The sequence below is a fragment of the Tasmannia lanceolata genome, unplaced genomic scaffold (genome assembly GCF_043159265.1).
Source record: "Tasmannia lanceolata isolate RefF3 unplaced genomic scaffold, GAP_Taslan_0.1 ptg000008l, whole genome shotgun sequence".
Taxonomy (NCBI): domain Eukaryota; kingdom Viridiplantae; phylum Streptophyta; class Magnoliopsida; order Canellales; family Winteraceae; genus Tasmannia; species Tasmannia lanceolata.
Genome location: NW_027518685.1, coordinates 14,959,258 through 14,984,927, shown reverse-complemented (window position 1 = coordinate 14,984,927; position 25,670 = coordinate 14,959,258). Strand labels below are relative to the sequence as shown.

Sequence of the window (25,670 nt, the reverse complement as noted above, 5' to 3'; positions counted from 1 at the left end):
CCGTTTGGATAGCCGGAATCCAGAATTAGAATCGGTATTCTATTCCATTCAGCTGATTCCGTGGTATTGAGCAATTGCTTAATTGATCCGTACTGCTCACATTGTTTGATCCATGCCATGGCACTTACATGAGACATTTTATGGTTATATTTATTTTGATTTGGTGGGGCCACTAGTCGTTTGGCCCATTATCAAATGTTGCTATTTGATTAGATGATCTGATTAGGGAAATGATAAATTCGCCCCGCTTCTTTACATGGGCTAGCCACCTCCACTGTACGTGGCAATCAGATCCATTGGATCATTTCCACACTTAGTACATCAACCCTTTCACATGTATCACTTCCCTTTTGATCGCTTGTGCAGCAGTGTATCAATGACTTCAGAGGGGCTGATGTACTTCACGTCAGAAGGATTCAACGGATTTGATTGCCACATACACTGGAGTTGGGTGTCCCATGTGATGAAAAGGGGCCCATTAAAAAGGGAAATGATATATTCGCCCCTCGCAGTAAAATGCCATCCACACCACCGTATAAGAAAGAAAACATATAGTCCATTCCTTCTGGTTGATCCACACCATCTGTCCAATGATCATGCCAAATTGCCAATCCTAGCATCCATTGTTACATGCATGAATGCAATCAGTCATTCCACTTAATGAGGACATTTCAGTCATTTCCTAGTGCTATTTTTAGAAGGACACTGATGTTGGCAGTCTGGCACTACCATGTTTTGATAATTACACTAAATCATCTTGTCTTTTATTATTTAAGGGCTATTACCGTTCCCAAAAGCACTCAGAAGTCAGAAGCCAATTAAAAAAGAAAAGACAAACTGAATTTGTGCAATTATTAAAAATGGTATCCTTCTACGTAATGAGGACATTTCAGTCATTTCCTATCTCATTGTCCAAAAATGGGTACTGATATTGGCACTACAGCGTTTTAATAATTGTACAAACTCAGAGCTTTTTGCGAGCTGGTAAAACTGTAATTACCTTTGGCAGCTGTTTTAATAAGAAAAGGCAACCTGATTTAGTGCTGTTATCAGAACATCGTAGTGCCAACATCAGTATCCTTCTCGAAATTATAAGTCTATATTTATGGAATAAAGGTTCATACCTCGGAGAGACGTGCAGAAGAAAAGGATTCTCCGCAGTCAAGGAAGGACCAAATGGCGGCAACTTTGTCACTCTCATCTCTCTTTACAAACCCTAGCTTTGAATCTCACCTTCTCCAAAACCTAAAAACCCCATCACCTCTACATATTCTTCAAAAATCACAGCTCTGTTTTATGAGATCGAAAAATCAGGTTCGATCCGAGTTATCGAGCTTCGAAAACTGTAGACAATGGCATCTGAATAGCATGTCAGAAACCAGAGATCATATCCAATTCATTCATAACTCCATTGCTACTACAATGGCAGCAGCTTCTTTGAATCCCTCTCCTTCTAAGAATTCAAAGAAGGTCTGTCTTTTCTACTGTGCAGAGACAAAGGCGCTGGCCGAGAGAGTCGCTGCGGAGTCCGATGCGATCGAGCTCCGAAATATTTCATGGAGGTAATTTTTTTTTTTGTTCTTCATTTTGTGAGAGAGATTCCTTTTTTGCGCTTGAATTATGCTACTTTTCTGTGGAATTAGGGTTTTTTCGTGGATGAATGGGTGCGGAAAATGTAGTACTTGAGAAAAAGAAGATAAAATGGATTGTTCTTGCATTTGAATTCTGGTATTGATGAGGGCATTGTTGTCCTTTTTGGCTTGAAAGTAGGTTTTGTAGCATAATCACAAAAAAATCTTCAACTTTTGTCTCTCTGATCGTATCTAGACTTCATGAAGAAATTGTTTTTTTGTTTTTTCTAAATTCTAATGACAAGTAAGGAATTTTTGTTCTGACATGCGCAATGGCAAAAGATAGAAATTTAGGGCTGAATTGGTCAATGTCGAGTCTCAACATTTATCTCTGTTGATTTCCAAAGAGTCTAAATAGAACATATGATGTTTTTGGCACAAGTCACTTCCAAGTTCCAAATTCAAGAAGTTCTTCAGTTACTCACCTTCATCTCAGTTTTCACTGGAAAGTTCTATTGAATTGAATTTTGCTATACATTCTCTTCACGTATGAGAATAAATAATTCTTGGACACAAGGATTATTGCATGCCTAACTTGTCCAACCAATGAGCAGAATGGAATCCATGAATATTCACTTGTATCTGCTGAACTCTAGAAATTATGTGATATTTTGGCGAAACACGGGGGTTGTATACCTTTAGATCAATTATACAAACTTATCCATGTTATAAGGTTATTTGTTTATACTTTGACATGACCATTGTGTCATAAAGAGTCTTCACACTGGTCTACTGAAGCTGCAATCGTGGAGATTACCTATCTAACTCATGCATCTGTGAGGACCATCTACTATTATGCTTTGTTACTTCAATTATACCAGAGTATAAGTCTGGATATGGTATGGTACATATACAGTACCAAATACAGTCATATATTTCTTTATTTGCTTTGTTATTTTAATTATACCAAAGTATAAGTCTGGATATGATTTGATACATATACAGTACCAAATACAGTCATATATTATTCATGCTTATAGTGATTGGAAACTGCCTCCTCCTTAGTGCCCAACATGGTCTATTTACTCTGTTTAAATATCTCTATGTGTGTATGTGACTCCCGTATTCCATATCTAGGTTTTTGGGGAATGTTGAGTTGTCTTAGTGTCTGTATCTGCATCTAGATGTGAAGACCATCCAGGAGAGAATCAAGCCTTATATCAATCCATTGAAGCTTACCCTGAAAAGGAAAAATAAAAATAAATTACGTTGCTTTATCTCTGTTGCTCACCTTGTAAACTCGTGATGCAATCGCCTTAAGGCAATGTGGTAATCGTGTGATTCCTTGTTTTGGTTTTCATGAGAGTGGCCATCTCTTCAGTGCGAGTTGCCACTGTATGATACCCTTGGCCTCTTTGTGAACTTGCATTATGGCAATTTCAGACCTTTTGGAACTTGCATTATGGCAAATGACGGATGACTAGTTAACCGCCTACTTGAAACCTGAGTGTTCGGTATTGTTGATTGTGTGCTGACTTTAGTTGCTACTGGCTAACTGTGCGTTCAGCTCGGAATGCAACATTATGGCACTTTTACACGTGTAATTCTCTTTTAGCTTCTGTAGCTGGGACTCAGCCAAAATTTGAAGTCCTGGAGTTCTGGTTTTCCAAGTGATTTAAGGACTCCTACTTCAATGGTGTCCCATTCAATCAATTTGGGCCCAATTTCCTATTTGGCCATTGCAATCAGAGTGACAAACTCTGATTTGTAGCTTTGATCCCATGTATGAGGATTTTAACCAACTTATGCTGCGTTTGCAACTTGACACTTCATGAGTTTATGTGTCTCCTCTCAACACATCTTGAAGTTAGCCGCCCATTGCATGGAACGCATGACAATGAATCATGCAAGGTAATGCATGTCTATATGGGAAACAAAACCATCATTAAAACGATTCACTTGCGAGTTTTCCTGCTCATTGTGTATTGTGAAAGTAAATTTCCTCTTTTATTGTCTTTATCAAAGGAAAAATTACCTCTTGTATTGGTCATGGCTCTCTAATGCTTTGAATGCTATGTTTGAGGCAGAACTCATTCTCCTATTTTCTCACCTAACGGTCTCTGCACTTGTTTAGTTCCATTTCTATCCTATATGATCGTTCTCAATTTATTTACTTAAATTTTTTTTATAAGTTGGTTTCATTGGAGTCACCAGTTTGCTTTTGATAGTGCAAATCAATATGCATCTCATGAGACAACTATTACCATCACAGAGTAAATTTTCCTTCAAACACTTTGGTTTTTTCTGTGTAAATCCAAGTTATGAAGTTAAGGGAGGTATCTACCATAAACTGACTATATTTTTTGTGCACTTCCATGCTTTAGGACGTTTGATGATGGATTCCCCAACTTATTCATTTCTAATGCTCATGGCATTCGTGGTCAGCACGTAGCTTTTTTGGCCTCATTTACTTCCCCTGGAGTAATTTTTGAGCAACTCTCCATTATATATGCATTGCCAAGGATGTTTGTCTCATCGTTCACACTTGTCCTTCCCTTTTTCCCCACGGGATCTTCAGAGCGTATGGAAGAAGAAGGAGATGTTGCAACAGCATTCACTCTTGCTAGAATCTTATCAAATATACCTATTTCCAGGGGCGGACCTACTAGTTTAGTGACTTTTGATATCCATGCCTTACAGGTTGGCCCCATGAGTTTATACATATAGAGAAATTTGTTATATTGTATATTCTATTTACATATCTCTTTTTGTGTTGTCAGTCCAATGATTCTAGCTGTTTTTTTGTTTTTTTTTTGTTTTTGAATGGTATGATTCTAGCTGTTTTATGGACTGATATTTAATTTCTTCTCACCCTGTTGTATTTCAGGAGAGATTCTACTTCGGTGATAATGTTTTGCCTTGCTTTGAGAGTGGGATACCTTTGCTTATGAATAGACTTCAGCAGCTCCCTGATTCTGAAAATGTAAGACAGATAATATCTGAACTGAATTCCTGCTAATAGTGAGTTGTTCCTCTGTTTTACTGTCAGTCAATATCCAATGCAAATTGACAGTCAAATGCTTCCATTTGATTTCATTATACTCCAAAGGCTGAGACCCTCCGGAACTTGACAAAGTACATACCTACCTCGGTTTTGTGCCAAAAAAGTTTATAAAGCTTATAGTTTCAATTGGTTTTTGCTACTGAAACCAGAATCTCAGATACTGATATCATAATCTTAATTTTCCTCATGTTCTTGACCTGAAGTACACAAGTCGTTTCTTGACCTTGAGAACAAAAGTCGTTGTGCTGCTCTTGCCATTCTAAATGGCCATTGAACTTCCGAAATTACTTTAGTTGCAATATTTTTGGTGTGATTGTCTATTTGAAAATTTTGGAGTATGACTGTGACCATGTATGCCTCATTTCTACTTTAGATTTCGATTGCCTTTCCTGATGATGGCGCATGGAAAAGGTTCCATAAGCAGCTCCAACATTTTCCTGTGGTAATGTTCCTAACAACTTAATTGTGTTTCACTATGTATTCTCTACACCCTTTGTCGTGTGCCTAATTTTTTAAAGAATTTCAACCTTCAGATTATCTGCACCAAGGTTAGGGAAGGCAACCAGCGGTTTGTGCGTCTCAAAGAAGGAAATCCCAGAGGCCGTCATGTTGTGATAGTTGATGATTTAGTTCAATCAGGTGGTACTCTGATTGAATGCCAGGTATTCAAATCCTAGGAGAGATAAATGGTATCTCTTTTCATGATAGCATCCTCTAATGTGTAGCTTGGGTTCTTGTACAGTTGTACTCCCACACCAAGGAGTACATGTGTCTTAATGTGGCACATATATTTTAGAGTTTTTTTTTTTTGAATGGTAAAATTTTTTCGGGTGTGGCAAGTGTGTCGTGTGACACGACAAGCCCAATTAACTGCTTGCTGAACTGTTTTTGCCAAATCCCTCATGTGGCCCCACTTGGCAATACATGTATGTGACCGGTGCCCCCTCCCCCCCCCCCCTTTTTTTTTTCTCTTCCTCTCATTCTCATATTTTAGAGTTTGATTAATTGAACCATTTACGAATTTAAATTTAGCAGCTCATTATTTGTCACTTTATTGGTTACTTCAGATAATAGAGCATCCATAAAAAATTGAAATAATGTAGGGTTTAACTTGGAAATACTGTTCTTACCACGCCCTTCTATATCTGTAGAAAGTGCTGGCTGATAAAGGTGCAGCGAAGATCAGTGCCTATGTGACGCATGGGATCTTCCCTAATAGTTCATGGCAACGGTTTGAACATGATAATGGAGGTATGTAATCTGCTTTGGTCCTCTATCGCCCTTTCATGTAAAATTTGTTCTGTTTTTCTTCTTGTTCTCCTTTCACACATGAAGTGGTAAGGAGGCCTGTTCAAGTAGAAACTGAGTCATAGATCCTTAAATTCCTTTTTATCCTTCTTCACTCAAAGACTATTCCTGACACATTTGCTGAATGAAACTAAAATGAACTTTGACAATTTGGATAGTTTTATTCTGAATCTTCCCTTCTTCCTCTGTTTTTTTCTCTTCTTTCAGGAGTCCCAGACAGGGGGCTGACCTACTTCTGGATCACAGACTCCTGCCCCTTGACAGTGAAGGAGGTGAAAAACAAGCCCCCATTTGAAGTCCTCAGCCTTGCTGGCTCCATCGCGGCTTCCCTTCAGATATAATTATCTAAGTACTGTTTAACCAGGGAGTCAGATGAGGGATCCCGTGGAAAGAAGAATTTTGTTTTCCTTTGGTTTATTTTTTCATTGATGCTGAAATAAAGGAATGGTCTTGTGTATGTACCAGAACAGAGGGGGTAATAAGTATCACCTTCCTTAACAAACTCTTTATTCGATTGGAAAACTATGCAGTGCAATTTGAGGAGTATGAGGAGACATTTTGTAATGTAAAATGCTATTTATGTCAGATGAAAATTTGAGTTGTTTCTTGCTGCCTGCTATGTGTCTCTTTTCAGCAGATTTTGTCTTATTCATTCTCTCATGCAAAATTCAGTCCCAAGATTGTTTTCTGCGAAATTGCCTAGCAAAGCCCGTCTCTTAAAGTTATTTAGTTAAAAACTAATTAATGATCTAAATAAAACACACCATGCACCGCATTTCCCTTTCAAGCTGAGAGTGAGAGGGAGGGATGGTCGAATATGTTGGAAAATTCAGTTTACCGAATGCTAATGATATTAGCACTACCAAGTTTTAATATTGCACAAACTCAGCTTGTCCTTTCTTTATTAAGTGGCTACTTAGGGCGTGTTGTGTTTTGGGACTGCAATAACCTTTGACAGCTGTTTAATAAATAATAAAAGGCGAGATGATTAGTGCAATTATCGAAACATGTTAGTGCCAATATCACCAGCCTTTACCAAATTCTGAAATTTGCATGGACGTGCACCAAGACCCCAAAATCTTTTGCGTAGGATAGGATGATTATTACCTTCAGATCTGTGGGGCATGGCGGGGCCCAACAAATGAGCTCTCCACATAAAAACTCCGCTCTACACTTGTCGTCTTTATTTCTTTATAAAATGACGCAAATGACCTAACCGACCAAATTCCCTCCCTCTCTTATCCCACCACCTAGCGCCTATAAATACCTCCTCCTGAGCTCACGCATTTCATACCTTTTTCCACCTCAAAAACTGAAAAACCAAAAACAGAAAGAGAGAGAGAGACAGAGAGAGCCATGGCGGGAGTTCTAACATTCCTACAGAGTAGCGATAATCTGAACTCCAGTGTCATCCCCATTCAACATACATGGCAAGTGGAGTTCTCTCGCTTCTTCAATTTCCCTCGCATTTTCTCTTCTTCTCTCACTCTCAAACCTCTCCCTAAATCCAAAACTCTCTGCAAAGGCAACTGGATTTCCTCTTCTTCCCTCGCTTCCCTTTGTCTCCTCTCCAATCCGGCGATCCTCGTCGTTTCAATGGGAGGAAAGATCTATGTGAGTTCCATTTCCTGAATCCTTGCCTTCTTCTCTCTGTTTCTTTAAATTCTCTCTTCTCTTTTACATGATTATTTGAAGATCTTTTGTGGGAGAGATTTATGTACCGGCTTTTGATTTTTCGAGCTTTTACGATATCTCTAGCTGTTTTCTAGGGTTTGTAGAGATTGCAGATTCATTTAATGACTTTTTATATGGACTTAAACAAAATCTAGGTGTTTTAGATTGATTTCTCTCGTTGTTGATGGATTTCCTGTTAATGCATTCTTTCAATCTGAAAAGGATCCGTGTGAAGTTCCATTTCCAGAATCCTTGCAACTTTATCTCTGTTTCTTGAAATTCTGTCATCTTTTTTTACAAGATTGCCTGAAGATCTTTCGCGGAAGAGATTTGTGTACCGGCTTTTGATTTATGGAGCTTTTACGATATCTCAAGTTGTTTTCTAGGGTTTGTAGAGATTGCAGATTCATTTAATGACTTTTTATATGGACTTAAACAAAATCTAGGTGTTTTAGATTGATTTCTCTCGTTGTTGATGGATTTCCTGTTAATGCATTCTTTCAATCTGAAAAGGATCCGTGTGAAGTTCCATTTCCAGAATCCTTGCAACTTTATCTCTGTTTCTTGAAATTCTGTCATTTTTTTAACAAGATTGCCTGAAGATCTTTCTGCTGAAGAGATTTGTGTACCGGCTTTGATTTATGGAGCTTTTACGATATCTCAAGTTGTTTTCTAGGGTTTGTAGAGATTGCAGATTCATTTAATGACTTTTTATATGGACTTAAACAAATCTGTGTGTTTTTACACTGATTTCTCTCGTTGTTGATGGATTTCCTGTTAATGCATTCTTTCAATCTGAGAAGGATCCGTGTGAAGTTCCATTTCCAGAATTCTTGCAACTTAATCTGTGTTTCTTGAAATTCTGTCATTTTTTTTACAAGATTGCCTGAAGATCTTTCGCTGAAGAGATTTGTGTACCGGCTTTTGATTTATGGAGCTTTTACGATATCTCAAGTTGTTTTCTAGGGTTTGTAGAGATTGCAGATTCATTTGATGACTTTTTATATGGACTTAAACAAAATCTGTGTGTTTTTACACTGGTTTCTCTCGTTGTTGATGGACTTCCTGTTAATGCATCGTTTCAATCTGAAAAGAATCCATGTGTGTTCGATTTCCATGCTCTGCCACTCTCTCTCAGTTTCTTGAAATTTTCTCGTCTCTTTTTGGATGATTACCTGAAGATCTTTGTCAGAAGAAATTTATGTTGCAGTTCTTGATTTATGGGGCTTTTACGACATCTCAAGTTGTTTTCTAGGGTTTGTAGATATTGCATATTCATTTAATGACTTTTTATATGGACTTCAACAAAATCTGTGTGTTTTAGACTGATTTCTCTCATTGTTGATTGACTTCCTGTTAATGCATTGTTTTAATCGGAAAAGATCCATGTCTGTTCGATTTTCAGGATCCTTGCTAGGTTTCTTCAAATTCTGTGATTTTTTACGTGCTTTTCTCAAGATCTTTAGAGATTTATTTTGCAGTTTTGGATGTATTAATGTTTTACGGCCTTTAAGTTGTTTTCTAGTGTTTGTAGAGATGGCAGAGGAATCTAATGGATTCTTGTATGGTGTTCAACACAATCTTAGGTATTTTAGACTGAGTTCTATCATTTTCGCTCGAGTTCTTGGTAATGCCTTTAAGTAATCTTGATAATTTCCATGTTTCTATCTGAAGTAACAATTCATGCGAGTGAGATTTGAGGAAATCTCATGATGTTTTACTTGATTTTCTTTAGATCCTTTAAAGAAAGATCCGTGTAAGTAAAGCTTCGAAAAGCTTTGTGTTGAGATCTTGAGTTGTGAACCTTTTGCAATCTTTTAAGCCGTTTTCTATGTTTTCATTTCTATTCAAGGAAAATTGATGCCACTGAAATTCAGGGATTTTTGGTTGTCCTATCCTAGTGTTATTTTTACAATGTTTTTTGTGAGGAAAGATTTGTATACATAAGCTTTGTCCTCTGGCTTTTATTCGTTGATTTTTGTGTGTGTGTTTGAAGTCATTTAAAAATGATTTTAATGGACTCTGGCATTTCGGTTTGGATTCATGGAAGTCAGGGCCTTTCATGCCTTTTTGTGCCTATAGGCATAATTCTGGGATTTTACATTTATTTCTTTGATATTGCTTGATTTCCTGATAATGTGTTTTACTAACCTTTGAGAACTACATGTTTCAATTTGAAGAGAGATTCGTTTGAGTGAGCTTGGAGGATTTCATGCTGTTTCTTTTTATTTGTGGAAGCCTCGCAATGCTTTTCAAGCATTATTTAGAGTAAATTTTCCTGAAAGTAACTTAGAAATCTTGATTGAGTTCTTGCCATCATTTAGGTCGGATCGTTATGGTTTGTATGGCTATTATTGTGTTGAATTCATTGAAAGTCATGAGGCCTTCACTGTAATTTTCGATGAATTTTAGAAAAAATTTAGATATTGTATGATGAATTTTCTCATTCTTGGTCAAGTTTCTGATTAGTCTTTCTAATTGTGGAAAGATGCATTTAAGTAAGCTATGAAACGTTGTTTTACGTTTTTGATGTATGGAAATTTTGGTTGTTTTTCTTTTAAAACTTACTGAGGCTTTAGGGATTTCTCATAATTCATGTAAAATTGTTTAGATCTTTGAATTCATGGAAAACTTGCCAGTCTTTTTCTTTAATTCCATGGAAATTGTTGCAGGGGGCATTAGATTCTTGATTTGTTAAAAATGTTTTTTTTTTAGTTTGAAGGAAATTTCAGAAATCTATATGTAAAATTTAGGTGTAGCTTCTACCTAATTTACAAAGATTTGAGCTTTATTTACCCTATTTTGTGGATTTCATAAATCTAGTGATTAAATATATAATAGAGTAGCCATAAATAAAGAGGAGAAGAACGATGAAAGGAAGAAGATGAAGAGGAAGAAGAGGAGAAAGAGAAGGGAAAACAAAATGGGAGAGACGGAACAGTTCATATGTCTTTTCTCTCATCTCAACCATTTGTCAATATTGAAAGGAAGAAGATGGCTCGCATCTAGTGTGTACAATATTGATAAGCAACATAAAAGTTGTTGAAACTCTTTGTATAAGTGGGCTCTATCAAACTATTCTACACTGAAACTGTAGCATAAATGATAAATGTCAGACATGCCCATCTTGCCCAACATATCATGAAAACAAGCTCACACTAAAGTATTAGCCACTATAGTATTATCCAACCAAGCATGACAACAAAAGATGGTGGTAGGTAGGAGGCCACCTAGTCTTGCAAAAAATGATAGTCATTCACTATGTGCCTGGTCCTCTCATGGTCAAGGTAGACTGGGTTAGAAGCATTGCGAAGGGTCTGCCTGCTTGTCACAATAAAGATGCATAGGAGCATAAACAACAGTTGTTATCTTTGTGAGAAGTGAATAGACACAAAAAAAAAGTGAATAGAAACAGCAGCCGCCATCTAGATTCGAACCCACTGTGATACCATGCTATATAAATCTTTTTTTTTAAGGGTAATGCTTTATAAATCTATAGATTTAAAATACAATAGAGGAACTAGAAATAAATAGGAGAAGAGAGATGGAGGATGAAATGCAGAAGATGAAGAGGAAGAAGAGAAGAAGAAAAGGAAAACAAAAGGGTAAAGAGGGGATTGTTCATATGGGTTTTCTCTTAACCCTACGAACTCTTTTATTCAAAAATGTCACTTGACTTATTTATAGAAATGCTGTTAATGATGCATTAGTATGGGCCTGGTAAAGTGACCTAAAACTGACTGACACAGTTCGTGTAGGTGGCCCTATCCAATTCTTCTACAGTAGATATTTTTCATTTGATCATTTAGGTCCATGCAGATCTTAAAGATGTTTATTGTTTACACATTTTTAAGATCATTATTATTAAAAAATACATCTTTAAGATCATTTATCTTGCTTATTTAGGTATTTTATTGTATAAAATTGTGTTTTTTCAAAAAAAAAAAAAAAATTGTGTTTTTTCCCTTCAATTATTATTTTTCCTGTGTGTGCTTTCCTTGCTAAAATTTTCAAGCATCAAAGCAGGGAATGACTATAGCTTTTTTTTGGAAATTGCATTCTGTTCCATAGCATTTCTGATTATGTTTTCTACCTTATTTATCCTCTTTGGGGCTATGAGTTTGTGAAGAAAGAACCCGGACTTTCAGAGTGTTAATAGCAGACTTTGATAATTTTTTTAAAAACTGGGGATGCAGGAAGAGCACTTTGTTTCCAACCTCCATTTCTCCTGGCCGCAGGTCTCATGCGTCACCCAATGCCCCATACGGGGAAGCAGAGTCGTATTTTCAAGCTACAGAGATTCTTATGGCCAGGCAAGCTACTTAACTATGTCAATATGGTTATTAATGACATATCCATGGTGTTTATGTGCTTAAACTACCACCTCTACCCTAAGAATGCCAGAGAGCACTGGCGTTCTTGAAATAGATTTCGACAAAGATTCTTATGGCCGGCCAGGCAAGCAGCTTAACTCTGTCAATATGGTTCTTGATGATATATTGATGGTGTTTAACTGTTTATGTGCTTAAACTACCACCTGTGTACCCTAAGAAGGCCATAGTACCCTGACGTTCTTGAAATAGATTTCTAGTTCCAAGTTAGCCAATCATAGTTGGTTCTGACTGATGAAACATATGTTGAGCAACTGGATATCATGTAAGTTCATGTCATGAGTGGTGGAAAGACAAAATATTCTTATCTTTATTTTAAATGACTGATTACCCCTTTATTTTTTAACTTTTAATTAGAAGGCGCTTCTTATCTTTTACATCTTCAATGTTTAAGAGTTTGCCTTCTTGACTCGGAACTTCTGTGAGTCAGATCAGTTTTAGCCCTACCCAGTTAATGGAAAAACTTGAAAACTTGGTGAGTCAATGCAAAAATTTATTTCACTTTTATGGTAATGAAAAACTTATGATTCGAGTTGCTCTGGCCTCCCTGGGGCTTTCACTTCAACACGTCTTCGTTCGTGATCGCTTAGAGCCCTTCTTCCATCAATAGGTACTCCCAACGCGTCGACCACACAGCCTTCTCCCCCCTGTCATAGAATCTGAGTGGGTGACTCTCATCGTCATTTCTATCAAGAGGAATAGTGGAGCTGGGTGTGCTCAAGTCAAATCATGTTTTTCAAATATTGCCTGGACTCCATAGTAGCATTTATGCCAGAATAAGGAACATAGAAGAGAGTTAATTAAAGAAGATAAGCACTTAGAAATGTAGTCATTGCTTCCTAAACTGATTGTCTACTAATGGCCACGTATAAAGTTGACAAGAAATTGTATGCCCATAGCTAAATTTACAACTAAACCTTACTACTGTAAAACAAAAACACAAGCTGTCTTAGTTAAACAAGTCAGACACAGTTACACAACTCAGGTGCCACATTAGTTTTCTTTTATTGAAAAAGAAAAAATCGTTATGTAAGAGCTCATACACATCATAGTCATCTCTAATTAAGATGATAATTGTGGGAAACCCATTCCACATTGACGCCACTTTCCTCATTGCTTGCCACATTAGCTAGTTCTTGTCTCTGATTCTGTAACTGTGACATATAGGAGTTTTTTTTATCTTACTTTCTCTTACAGTCATTCTACGCGCAGATGAAGATTATCAAAATCAAGTATGGATTGCCTTACTGCAATTCATACTTGAGAAACTTTAGGATTCCCAGCTTCTGGATCGAGTCAATGATCTGCTAATATGCCATCTATTTATATTGGTTGATGTTTCCACACTAGCTTTCTACTCTTTATTGGTTTGCTGGTATAAAGTCCAAGTTAGTGATTTGATTTTCATTTTAATATTTTAAATTTTACTGTTTCCTTTAGAATCGTTGCCACTGAGACTGCTTATTATGAATTTGCAGATCCAGAAGTTTGCACTGAGGTTTCCTACTACTTTTGATGCACAGACCTTCTTAAATGCTGTAAAGGTGAAATCATAATCATAACATAAAGTTCATTCTAGAATTTTGGAATATTATTCAAACTCATGGTGCCAGTTATTAAAGTAGTTCTGGGGCTCATGTAACAATCCCCCTAACAGTGAATCAGTGGGTGTTCTTGTAGCATTTCATAAAACTATCAATACTTAACTATTCTCTCTACCTTCATTGTTCAGTCATCTGTTGCTAATAAAATAGAAGAATTTGATTTTCAATTTACTGTTTGTTATATTTTTCATTGAGGGCCCTCAATGAAAAATACGGTTAACCAAAACATCTTCGTAACTTTATTGTTCAGTCATCTTTGATGCTAAAATAGAAGAATTTAATTTTTAATTTATTGCTTCCTCACCATGTCGTCTATTGAGGGCTTGAACCCACATCTCAGTTGGAAGGTGCTTTGTGTTGCAGCCTTGTGGATTCAAGCCAGCTTACCTACTGAAAAAAAAAAAACATCTTTCATTCGTTTTTATTTGTTATTATATCCTATGAGTTTTCAGCTCTAAAATTTGGGACTTTTCTGCACCTGCCTAGAAAACTCTATACCTGACGGTCGAGATATTTTGATTTGTACACTTGTTTAGGAATCCTGTATGAATTTAATGGTATACATGAAGATACTAAACACTCAGCCGGGTGTCTACTACAAGCATCAACACATACCACCTTAAACAAATTCATATCAAGCAAGAATCATCTCAAGGTTTAGGGAAGTAACTTTCAACAAATAAACAGGAGCATTCTAGAAATCTGAGGTAATAAATGATTTTTGTGAAGAACTAGAAATAAGGAACCTTGATATCTTTATCCTATATGGACAAGAAAATGTTAAAACTTTTTATTTTATTTTTTGAATGGCGTTAATAATTCGAGTAAGAAAGCTCAAAGAAAATTTTAGAACTAGAGAATAATATGTTGAAAGAGGGGCCGGTAATATGGTAATTCACATATTGAATAGAGTTTCATGAAAATGTTGAGCTTGAAATGTTTCAAAAGAAAACTGTTGCTGAGTACGAATGTTCACAGAAGTCACAAAATATTCGACTTCCCCAATACTGTGTGAAGTTGGATATATCATTCACTTTATGGAAAATTGGAAAGAAGCAACCGGTGTGGCAACACATCTTTTCAGCAGAGATTTATGACTGGTACCATAGAATCACAAAATTATAACAGGGCAGATTGTCACTACTGTATAAAAGTTTAAGAATAAGACGTTGATAAAAAGTGCTACAATGCTAGATTCTGGTCACAGGTGTCCATGAACAAGACCATTCCAACATTGGGAGTCTGGTGATTGCATTTGCCCAACTTCTCTTCTAGCCTTGTAATGTTAGTTTGGGTGTTTTCCATCTACTACAGGAAAACTTGAAGGATGTGTTAGATGTTGGATATCTAAGAAACGATTTTGGACGCGAAAACTCATTTCAGTCTGAATATGTTGCTTCAAGTGGACTTGAATATAGGTGAAAGAGCTCAGTTTGCTTTTTCTTTCCCTTTCTTTCACTGTCTTCTGCTTGTTAAAAAGAGGTGATGCTTTAGAGCATAACTTATGTGCGGGTTTTATTCTTACAGAGGTGGCAAGGACTCGAGACTTGAAATCCCTAGTGGAATGTATATGCCTACGATGCTGCTTACGGACTTCAGAGATGAGCAACATGAGTGTTCTCAGCAACTGGAGTCGAGCCTTGAAATCCCTAATGAATGTTATATTCCTGAGATGCCGCTTATTGACGTCAATAATGAGCAACATGTGTGTTCTCAGCAACCGTTTTCACATGACTTTGAAGGCATTTTTTCAGCCTTGCCTCCTAGCTTCACAGCATTACTAACTGGCTGTTCAACCGAAAACAATGAAGGTATGATATACAAATTACAATTTACATTTGAAGTTGTTATGGGCACTATATGGGAAATTCATGCAAGTATGTGTGTGTACTTGGTGTACAGATGTACTTGTATTTGATGTTAAAAAAACTCTCAGCTTAGATTTGATTTTAAAGCTCTCCTTTACACCCTCAAGACACAGAACCACTCTCTTCCCTGAATTGATCGATTTCTTTGCCAGTACATTTGGTTTCCACAAGGTTTTATTCTCTCTGCATACAGTCCCCATCTTTTGGTGTTAAATACCTTTACCCCAACAAACAAAAGTGATCAAAATCTCCTCTTCTTGTTAACCGTAACCCTGTAGTCGAGGATCTCTCCTCAAACCTTGAACCCTATCTTCTCTTCACCCTCTTTGTAAATATTTCTGTAATTGTCTCCTCCCCTTTTATCTAAATGCATTCTTTTACTCGGTTCAATTTGTTCAAATTCTCCATTAGGCCACTCTCAACTGGTGAATTCAATGAGTTCTGAATCTTCTTGGCAAGCCGAGCCAACTTCAATGTTCAGCAAGTCTTAGAATCCACCAGTGATACTGTCCGTGTTAAAACACCCGTCAAATGCGTAGCTCATCCTTTGAAATAAAATGAAACAGTGAGATGATTTATGTAAAACATTTCTGCTCTGCAGCGTCTGCTCCCATATCTGTGACCAGTTCCATGAATACTGCACAGCTACCAATGGTGCCAGAAGAATTTGATCTCAAGTCCCAAGTCATGGTATTGTCTTCTAATCACATTCATTTTGAATCTGCTACTGTGACAATTTAAGATACGTCTTTTACACTTGGAAAAATTTCTTGTTTGCAGAGATACATGTCTGATTCCACTTTCCACGGTAGGTGGATATCTCTCTACTACATAGTTTTCAGCTGTAAATCTAAAGGGTCAATATTAGGCTAGCCTCTTAAACTTAACTCGGTTGATTCTGTTTTTGTTCTTATTACCACCAGATATGTTGGCAAAAGTAGAGAAAGTTATTGATGAATTGGGAGGTGACTTGCTTTCACCTTTTGCTGGCCTCTGATGAAATAGCCTACTCTCAGTTCAGTGTAAAGCTCTTTCCCTTTCACTGGTGACTCAGTACTCTGTATAGGTTTTTTTTGTTTTTTGTTTTTGTAAACGTTGTGTTTTTTTGTTTTTGCGTACACGAGCGCGCACACACACATTTCGATATGCAATAGGGAAATGGTATTTCCACCCCCTCTTTTTTGTCTTTCCTGGAAAATGACAGCATTTCCGCTCCATTCTTTTCCCACGGCTCTGGCTCAAGTCCATTGGGGAGAAATTTTTTTTTTTTTTTTTTTTTTTTGGTAGGTATTGGGGAGAAATTTACATCCATCACCCACACACATTGCAATGTGCCGTAGGGAAATGATATTTCCACCTTTTTTTGTATTTTCTTAAAAATGAACATCTTCAAGCTCTTCTGTTTGTCTTTTCCTGAAAATAGTCATTCCGAGGAAAAGAAAAACAAAAGGGTGTGGAAATGATGGGAAAAGGCTGGTGGAAATATTATTTCCCTGCTTAGTCATTCAAAGTGCCTTTTAAAACTCCTTAGCACTTGCATAAACCACAAGGGAAAAGGGAAAATGGCTCCTTTGGAAATACAAAAAACATAGTTAAAATGGCTGAACTACCCTTATATTGAGGTCAAATTTTCAAATAACCACCATCCTCACTAAACTCGTCACCATCTGTTGTGTCAAACCAGCTTGAATGAGTCTCTTAGCCTAGAAGAGTCGGGGTAAAGTCCGGCTGCTGAAAGGTGGTAATACTGGCCATCCAAAATATACAGTATTGTTTTTGGTGAATCATATAAAAAAAAATGGATGGTTTAGATCATCCATTCATGTGGATCAACTATTTTGGCCTCATCATATAAAAAGTCTACTATTTTAAAAAGTGAATGGCTGATTGGAACGGAGGAGCTTTTAGGCCCCCTTTTAACTTGGAATTACTAAGACCCTCTTCTTTTGCAAGATTTTTTTTGGAAAAGAAACTTTTTTCCCTAAAATTTCATGTTTTTTCATTGTTTGATTACTTATGAAAAATGTGACTTGAACCACCCTTAACTTGTTTAATAAATGGTTAAAAAAATCCACCCCAGTTCACAATTCTAACCATCCTTTGCTACAACATTCATATTTAAAGCATGAAGTAATAAGGTAATTTAGAATGAAAGCAAGCTGCCTAGCGCATGCTAGGAAACTATGAATTGATATATGAAGTCATAATAAGAAAAACTTAAAAATACTAACCTAATAGAGAAGAGGGTGGTGAGTTCGTGTGTAGTCTCAGGCTTTTAGCTGGAAGTGCTCCTCAACTTTCACAAATCTTTCAAAGCTCCTGAACTATATTTTGAAAGAAAATTCATATACAGCACTTGTAGTCCTGTCGCTTTGAATAGAGCCTTGGTATCCCTTCTATAGAATCTAGGGTTTGGAGAGCTTGTATTTCTAAGTAATATGGGACTCAATTAAAAGAGATTACATGATGCCCGACCGTGAGAATGTAAAGGACGGGTAGAGACAAAACCTGCTGCCTTGGTTTTTTAACCAAGAAAAAGCCAGAGAAATGGCTTTCTCTTGGATTAAAAATCAAGGGAGAGATGGTTTTCTCTCTCCGCTCTTTATAATCTCACGGTCGGGCATCATATAAGTTCTCCAATTAAAATACTTGCAGGGACTAATTTGAGCAAGTTTGAAGTAGTTCAAAAAGGTTTGAATGCTAGAGTTAGGTTTTAGGTGAAAGGATTGTACTTTTTATTAAGTTTGAATGTTAATGAATCAAAGCTACAGTTTTGTACGAATTTAGATCTTCCTAGGGGCCGGTTTTAACAATGATGAAGTTTAAACAGAATTCAAAGTGGAAACAACTTTGGAGGTACTTTAGAGGGTTTCTAGATTTGAAGTTCTAATATCTCTCAGGCTCTGGCATCGACCCACCGGTACAGAGACAGGTTCATCGATTGATGACCTAGGCTAATTGCAGTCAGTTTTGGACTTTTGGCTATCAAAAACCCATAAAATCTGGATAACATCATGGGCTTTTGAGAGAGTTTTAAACTAATTTCCTGAGGCTAGCTACGCTGTTTTGCACAATTTTGAAGGGTTTTGAATAGGCATATTTTGGAAAAGTCTAAAAAGTATATCTAATCCGGTCCTCCTCTCTTTGAAACAAGGGGCGCTTCCGGTTCTGCATGTGCTTCAAACAATTTTGTCTTCTCCATATTACCATATCTCTAGAGTCAATAATTTGATATGAGGAACTACTGAACTCAATCACTTGCTGCCGTTACTCTTCAGTTTTCTGTTGAGGTTTATCCCGTAGAGGTACTCAAATTGGATCAGTGATCGATTTCTAGGTTTCGTCGTAAACCTAATTGGTTACTTCCAATTACGTAAATCAATAGTTCAAACCGCACTCAAAGGTAGGGCATTTCCCATTGATATAGGAACTTCTGTACCATAAACAATGGTATCTCCAATTATAGCCCTTCTGGGACTATATGGCCCTGGGGGAGGGGGTGGTGTGGTCCCTTCTAAATGGCGAGTTAGGTAAAGAATATGTATATATATATATATATATATATATATATATATATATATATAGATAGAGAGAGAGAGAGAGAGAGAGAGAGAGAGAGAGAGAAACCTGACTGATTTATTACATAAGGTCAAGAACAAAAAATTAATTAAATAATTATATGGTTTAAAACAAGTACCAAATCAATGTCACGAGAAATTTAATGAAGTTATATTATTAAATAGATTCAACATAAATGAATCAGATATAAGTGTATAATAAATTTTTGAAAAACATAGGTGTGATATATGCTGGTGACATGTTAATTTTTGGAACTAATCTTTTGGATCTAACCTGTAGATAATAAATAACATTGACTAGGATTACTCTCTCTCTCTCACACACACACACAATGCTTGATAACATAATATTCCATGAAAAAAAGCTTCACGGTTGCCAAGCTTGGCCTTATAGAAATATTATAACCGAGGATATGAGAACACCACCACATTAACATGCATGCAAACCCTAAAAGTTTCACTGTGAAGAAATACAAGCACGAGTCCATATGTTCTTCCAGGATCCCAAAATCCATTTCAAAGTTTTTCCCATCAATGAGCAATAATGGTTCTTGCATAAAATACTACAGTGTGCGTTATTAGGCAAAAAGGTTTGTGAAGATGCGACAATAAGAATCCAATAGAGGAAATGCATTGTTTTGTTGGCAATCCCAACTTCTAGAGTTCTAGGTAGGGGTCCCCGTTAAACCTCAGCTTAACGGGGTTTTCCCCAACCAAACAAATGTATGTAAAAGTTGAAGGGTCTATGAATGCTTCAATCATTCATTCGAACAAAGCTGTTGGCGTCATGTGATGTATGCAATTATTCTCTTCTACAGTAGTAAATTCTTTTTATAAGGGCGAAGGCCCCATAAATGTACAAAGAATATGATAAAAAAGTTTTTTTTTTTTTTTTTTTTTTTTGAAATGGCGAATAATATTGAATAAAAGATTCTGCTCATCAAACAGTTTCCTTTTTGAAAAACAAGCACATTGAGTGTAGTAGCGTTTGGACATGAGCTTTATAGAACTTGACAAAAACTCTCACTTACATATTTGCTAGATTTCGAATACTATCTCCCATATAACTTGCTAGAACCCAACTCTCATCTCAGCACAACTGCCAGAGAAAATGTGTATTTGAATAGTTAGAACATCAGTTAGAACAGGCCTTAAATTGGATGGTATCTTTAAAGCTTGATGGATGGTATAAAACTAGTGTCATGATGCCGGATTCGACAATCGGTATCCAACGGCTATGATCGGATCATGTTGAACGTCTAACCATTCGACACGCATGTGCGCGACAACTTAAGTACAATGCATGTGCAAGTTGCTCATGGTTAGTTATAGAACCAAAGGGCCCTTTTCCATCTTTAACTCAATGATAGAGTGGTAGAGGGAAGATTGTAGGAGTGTAGGGTTTCAGCTTTTAGGTTTTAGGGTTGGGATTAAGATACTAATTAACTATTTGTGTCTGGGTTTTGTGTTGAGAACTCATTGAAATCATAAATTCTAAAAGAAAACAGAAGTTAGAAATCATTAAACGTTTTTTGCTGGATAATATTTAGTTTATTTATGTGGAAAGAGATAAAAACGATATTTATGGAAAGATCAGACTTCATATCCGCAAGCAATTGTCTACTTTAAATCAAGCAAAACCATCTTATGGCATGTCATTATACGTAGCGAAATGGCATTCCACCTCATTTTGCTTGTCTTTTAGGCTCTATTTCTTTCGATGTAAAATGGGTGTACAATACGTCGAAAGCAACATTTTTAGGAAATTGGAGACTAGGGAAAATAAATTGAAGACACAGTCATTTTTAGGAAAAAAAACAAACAGGGCTGGATGGAAATGTGTATGTACATGCTCGATGGATATTTTCATAATATATATATTTTTTGAATGACAAAGAATGAAATTAAAAGGAAAAGGGAACAAGGGGACAAGCCGGCAACCGCGAAGGTCAAGACAAGACAACAAAAAAGAAAAAAGAAAATGCTCACAAGACAGAGACCTGTGCTCCCTCCATAGCTAGCCTATCGGCCTCACTATTAGCCAATCTTCTTATATGATGAAAAGAGATGGAGCATCCTGCCACTCAATCCTAGATTTCAGCTATCCAATGCTCAAACCGCCATAAATGTGAAAGACTTCCTTCAACCATTTTATAATATTAAAGGAGCCACCCTCCACTATAACTTGATCAAGAATGTTGGGGTCAAACATCCTAATTCCTTGATGAGGGGCTCTGATCTCCACCTCATTAGAGTCTGCAACCACAATGGGGCCTGAGACACCCCCTATTATTGTGCAATGTGTCGAAGAAGACCACCTACTCTAGCTGACCCAGGATTCCCCAAGCTTGAACAATCAAAGTTCAGCTTTAGATATCCGCTACTTGGTGGATCCCAAGCCTGTGAAATGGTAGACCTCTGCCCCTTAGTGGAGCATGCCTCTGACCAATCACACCATAAGTCATGCGCTGGCACGAATTGGAAATTGGGCAGAGCCCCTGACCCAAGAGTTGGTTAGCGCAATCACCTTAGCATTTCCAAAATATTTACTCAATTATGAACAAAAAAAAAAGAATCAATTAATTTCCACCCTCTTTGTTGTCTTTTCGCTTGTATTTTCACCCCTTTTGTTAGTCTTTTTTGTCATTTTCAAGAAAAAGACAAAGAAAAGGGTTGAAATGATGAGAAAGGCAGTGAAAATATCATTTCCCCTCCTAAAAATGACTTTATTTTCAGAAAAACTCAAACAGAAGAGGTGGGAATGCAGTCATTTTAAATAAAAGACACACAAAAGGGGGTGAAAATATTATCCCCCCATGTCCCCATCACACACATATATGTACATAGAGGGAGAAAAGAGCTATTGGCATGAGGGTAGACTCAGAGTGAAATGTCGGGCTTTTGCTTCTAGCCCTAGGTTTTAGTACTAGGATGTTGGTTGGGTCTTGGGTCTTCCTAAAATTATTTAGAGCTATGTGGAAAGATTGCCCTTGATTCCATGATGAGAAGCTTTGTGGAGAGAGAGAGAGAGAGAGAGAGAGAGAGAGAGAGAGAGAGAGAGAGAGAGAGAGAGAGAGAGAGAGAGAGAGAGATTTGCACGTGGGTAGGTACTAGGATGTAGGGTTTAGGGTTGTTTTACAAGCATAAGTATCAATAAAACACAAGCTTTTTTTTCTTCCAAATTTCTTTCTTTTGTTCCATCCAAGGTTTGAGAATAGTATATATTATCAGAAATCAGAAGAGTAATGTTAATTCACAAGCATTGGCTTTTTCCAAGTTCATTGAACCTTGTTAAACTCCACCGTTAATCAAGTAGTGTCCTTCCCCGCATACATCTATGCATGCATGTATATGCTCTATGCATGTGTTTTAGAGAGAGAGAGCGAGAGAGAGAGAGAGAGAGAGAGAGAGAGAGAGAGAGATTTGTAAAAAAGGCTACGTGATTCCAAGTCTAGGGTTGATCGATTTGGTTTTTGTATGGTTAAGAATCAGAATATGGTGGATTGGTGGAGAGAATGATGCATGCACTCACCATAGTTTTTTTCTTTTTGAGGTCCCCCACCATTCGGTGCAGACGTACCTTTGACGTGAAAGAAAATTTCCTTCCATCACAAAATAAGAAGACATTATACTTTTTCTCCTTTTTTTCTCGTTCACATCTATATGAGAAAAAATTATCTTCCCATTTTCTTTTGTTTTTCCTCCAAACTATTGGAATGGAGATTAGTTTCTATTTTTACTATACTAAAAAGGTTTCCTAGAAAATATTAGATTCATTAGCCGACCCCAACTAGTTTGGGACAAAGGCTTAGCTGAGCTGAGTTGAGTTGAGTTGAGTTGAGAAACCTTGTATACTAACAGAAAATAACATTAGGGATGCAACATTTTCACATCAAAATATTTTAGTGGGAGTTTAAGGGGGTTTCCGGCCCATAAAAGGCATTAAATATGAGGAATCGTCTAATGTGGTCATCACTTTTGTGTCAATGGAGATGCCGAGTGGGGGCCCACCAGATGGACGGTCCAAATTGCTGGAAGGTAGGAGCCCATTTATTTGCAATACAGAAGCACCTCATCATATTATAGTGAGGCCATTATAGTCTAAAAAGAATGCACACAACCATTTCCTCTTAAATTAATTGGTGAAAAGTAATCAAAGCGTGTCAATTTTATGTTTATTTAGCAAAAGCATTATCTTAATCTGTATTAGTGTTTAATCAACTTCACTCCCGGACCCATAGAAATCTGACCCACATGCGGCGCTTCGTAGGAAAAGCAAGCGTGCAAGAAAGGCAATCCTTTTCTACATGTACATCAAAGCTATATTTAAATAACATTTGAGGAGTAATCTTATCAAGAGAGAGAGAGATAAATAACTGTACAGCGCAATCTTAAGCTTATCAAGTGATCGATTTAAATAACATTTGAGGATTAATCTTATCAAGAGAGAGAGAGATAAATAACTGTACAGCGCAATCTTAAGCTTATCAAGTGATCGATTCTAAAATAAATGAAAGAAGAAAGTTCATTGTTTATTTGATCCTATATGATATTGGAGTGTAATGATAAAGGAATTATAGGCAAATTCTATATAAATTCTGTCTACAAGGTTGATTGTTTATATAAAGGAGATTCATGTACTTAAAGCATTAGATCATTTTTAAAAAAAAATAATCACCTAGTCCTTAATTAATTTCTTATAGAGGAATAAAATATAAGCAATTATAATGTCATAGTTATAACCTTATGAAAAAAAAATGAAGTCTCATTAACTTCAAGATCTGGTTTTGAAGAGAACATGATGTATGAATCTGACCAATCACAATCAAAAGTGTTAATTTTAATTACATTTTATCATTATATTTTGCTATTATTAAAAAATATATATATTTGCAAACCTACTAGACCTAGGATTTTTCCCATGAATAATATTTTTCATAGAATTTTTTCCTTAGATTCACACATCCCTTAGTCTTTTTCCGGGCCTATGTTTCAAAATACGTACAAAAGGAAAGAACAATAACAAAAATAAACAAATAAAAAACAAAATATAGTATCCCATTTAAAAAGATGTGCAGTTATAGTTTTCCTATTTTCATGTGGAGCCCACCTTTGGACAATTTTATTGTTTCCCACAGGGTTACTTATGCAAAGATATTTAAAACAATGTGAAAGCATGTTCATGCCCTTGCATCCTTTATGGTGGACCCTAATAATTACCTAAGGTAAAAATGCTTTTTTTTTTCTGGTGGTAGATATAACTAAATGTAAAATATTTGGATAATTTGGAAAGAAAGGAACAATCACATCTTCAACAGCAACTCTAAAGAGCTCACCTCATTTTTACCAAGGCTCAAGCCTTGACACTTCCAGGGGTGGGAGTAGGTCCTTACAATAAGGGTGCTTCATCCTCTGCATTATGGAAGTTTTGAAAAGAGATTTGTTAGAGCCAGGAAGTGCAATCTACTCTTTCTCTACATTGGACCCCCTCAGAAGTTGGAAAGGTGAAACAAAACTTCGATGGCTCCAGCTTAGGTAACCCACGTCCAATGGGATTGGAGGGATTCTAAGAAATAATGCCACTGTCATCAAGTAGATCTTTTCAGGACCTATAGGGTAGAAGGACTCAAACGAAGCAGAGTTGAAGGTAATAATTAAAGGGGACCCATATGGTAAATTTTTAGAGCCTACAAAGATATCGTTACATAGTGGGAGCATTTTAATTTTCTTCAACCCTAGTACTGAGCTTTATTGCTACTCTCTAGAAGAGTGTAGATTTGGTTTTTGATTAATCTCTTTACATTTTGGTGATACTTCCCCCATTTTTTTAGGGAAATGATTTCTGCGCTCCAGTGTTTTGATAAACATGCGCTCCACTTGTTTGTCGTGTAGTATTTAAAGGGATGTCAGAGGATATTACGGTTCTCAAAAGGCTCTTAAAACCCTTTAAATACTACATGACAAACAAGTGAGTGCATGTTTATCAAAACATTGGAGCGATGAAATCATTTCCCTTTTTTATTTTAATAAATGCTTTGCATTCATTCAAAAACATACAATTAAATGTAACCCTGTTTGGATCGAGATAAACATATTTCTAGCAAAATAATTTTCTGAGGATTTTTTTCATTTCCATGATATAGAGGGAAATGATATGGTTATGTGCTTATTTAAAGGGATATCATCATAAAGTAAAGGTCCCCTAAGATAAACTTGACCCATGCTAATTAAAGTAATTTTTTCATGCGTGTAACCAAACAATGAAAAAGCAAGAAATTTTGAAATAATGTTTTCCTTTCCAAACTTTTCCTGAAACTTCTTGCATTCTAAGCAGGTCTAGGATGATTAAATTCATCCAGTTTAATGTATGTATCCTACACATAGTTAGCTGTCAATACATTACAGTAAATCCCTATTAAAATACTGCAATACCTTATATATACACGTTGATTATTTCTTAAATAGATGATATGATCAGGGTAAAAATATTTAAATGCATCTTATTTTCTGCGATTAGGGTTTAAAGACGACCTTCAGATCATATGTTTTGTTTTTCCAAAACATAAAACCATGTTTAGTTGTTTAATTATAAATGATTAAATAACACCAACT

General features: G+C 36.5%; 2 protein-coding genes across 6 annotated transcripts; both read left to right on the top strand.

Annotated features, from left to right (window-relative positions):
- Positions 1 to 1,128: 1,128 nt before the first annotated feature.
- On the top strand, positions 1,129 to 6,557 carry PRS3 (phosphoribosyl pyrophosphate (PRPP) synthase 3). 3 transcript variants are annotated; one of them, XM_077386627.1, is made up of 8 exons: positions 1,129 to 1,562; positions 3,956 to 4,011; positions 4,150 to 4,271; positions 4,459 to 4,554; positions 5,009 to 5,077; positions 5,169 to 5,297; positions 5,787 to 5,886; positions 6,151 to 6,557. In XM_077386627.1, the coding sequence occupies exons 1-8, from the start codon at positions 1,177 to 1,179 to the stop codon at positions 6,282 to 6,284; spliced, it is 1,092 nt and encodes a 363-aa protein (XP_077242742.1). In that variant the 5' UTR covers positions 1,129 to 1,176; the 3' UTR covers positions 6,285 to 6,557. The 3 variants fall into 3 exon arrangements, 2 of the variants coding, with proteins under 2 accessions (XP_077242742.1, XP_077242741.1); XR_013252352.1 differs by having other exon boundaries at positions 3,956 to 4,271; positions 5,169 to 5,274; positions 6,151 to 6,288; XM_077386626.1 differs by having other exon boundaries at positions 3,956 to 4,271.
- A 690-nt stretch (positions 6,558 to 7,247) lies between these two features.
- On the top strand, positions 7,248 to 16,653 carry LOC143883281 (poor homologous synapsis 1). 3 transcript variants are annotated; one of them, XM_077386624.1, is made up of 8 exons: positions 7,248 to 7,557; positions 11,856 to 11,930; positions 13,487 to 13,552; positions 14,927 to 15,030; positions 15,140 to 15,423; positions 16,082 to 16,170; positions 16,261 to 16,288; positions 16,404 to 16,653. In XM_077386624.1, exons 1-8 carry the CDS (start codon positions 7,300 to 7,302, stop codon positions 16,475 to 16,477), a joined length of 978 nt encoding a protein of 325 aa, XP_077242739.1. In that variant the 5' UTR covers positions 7,248 to 7,299; the 3' UTR covers positions 16,478 to 16,653. The 3 variants fall into 3 exon arrangements, with proteins under 3 accessions (XP_077242739.1, XP_077242738.1, XP_077242740.1); XM_077386623.1 differs by having other exon boundaries at positions 11,814 to 11,930; XM_077386625.1 differs by lacking the exon at positions 11,856 to 11,930.
- Positions 16,654 to 25,670: the final 9,017 nt, after the last annotated feature.

Bases quoted from the DNA above. Each gene is read 5' to 3' on its own strand.
- LOC143883281 (XM_077386623.1), top strand. From the start codon at position 7,300: ATGGCGGGAGTTCTAACATTCCTACAGAGTAGCGATAATCTGAACTCC. The intron at 7,558-11,813 runs GTGAGTTCCATT...CTGGGGATGCAG, and splicing joins CAATGGGAGGAAAGATCTAT to GAAGAGCACTTTGTTTCCAA. The intron at 16,289-16,403 runs GTAGGTGGATAT...TATTACCACCAG, and splicing joins GTCTGATTCCACTTTCCACG to ATATGTTGGCAAAAGTAGAG.
- PRS3 (XM_077386626.1), top strand. From the start codon at position 1,177: ATGGCGGCAACTTTGTCACTCTCATCTCTCTTTACAAACCCTAGCTTT. The intron at 4,555-5,008 runs GTAAGACAGATA...TTTCTACTTTAG, and splicing joins AGCTCCCTGATTCTGAAAAT to ATTTCGATTGCCTTTCCTGA. The intron at 5,298-5,786 runs GTATTCAAATCC...CTATATCTGTAG, and splicing joins GTACTCTGATTGAATGCCAG to AAAGTGCTGGCTGATAAAGG.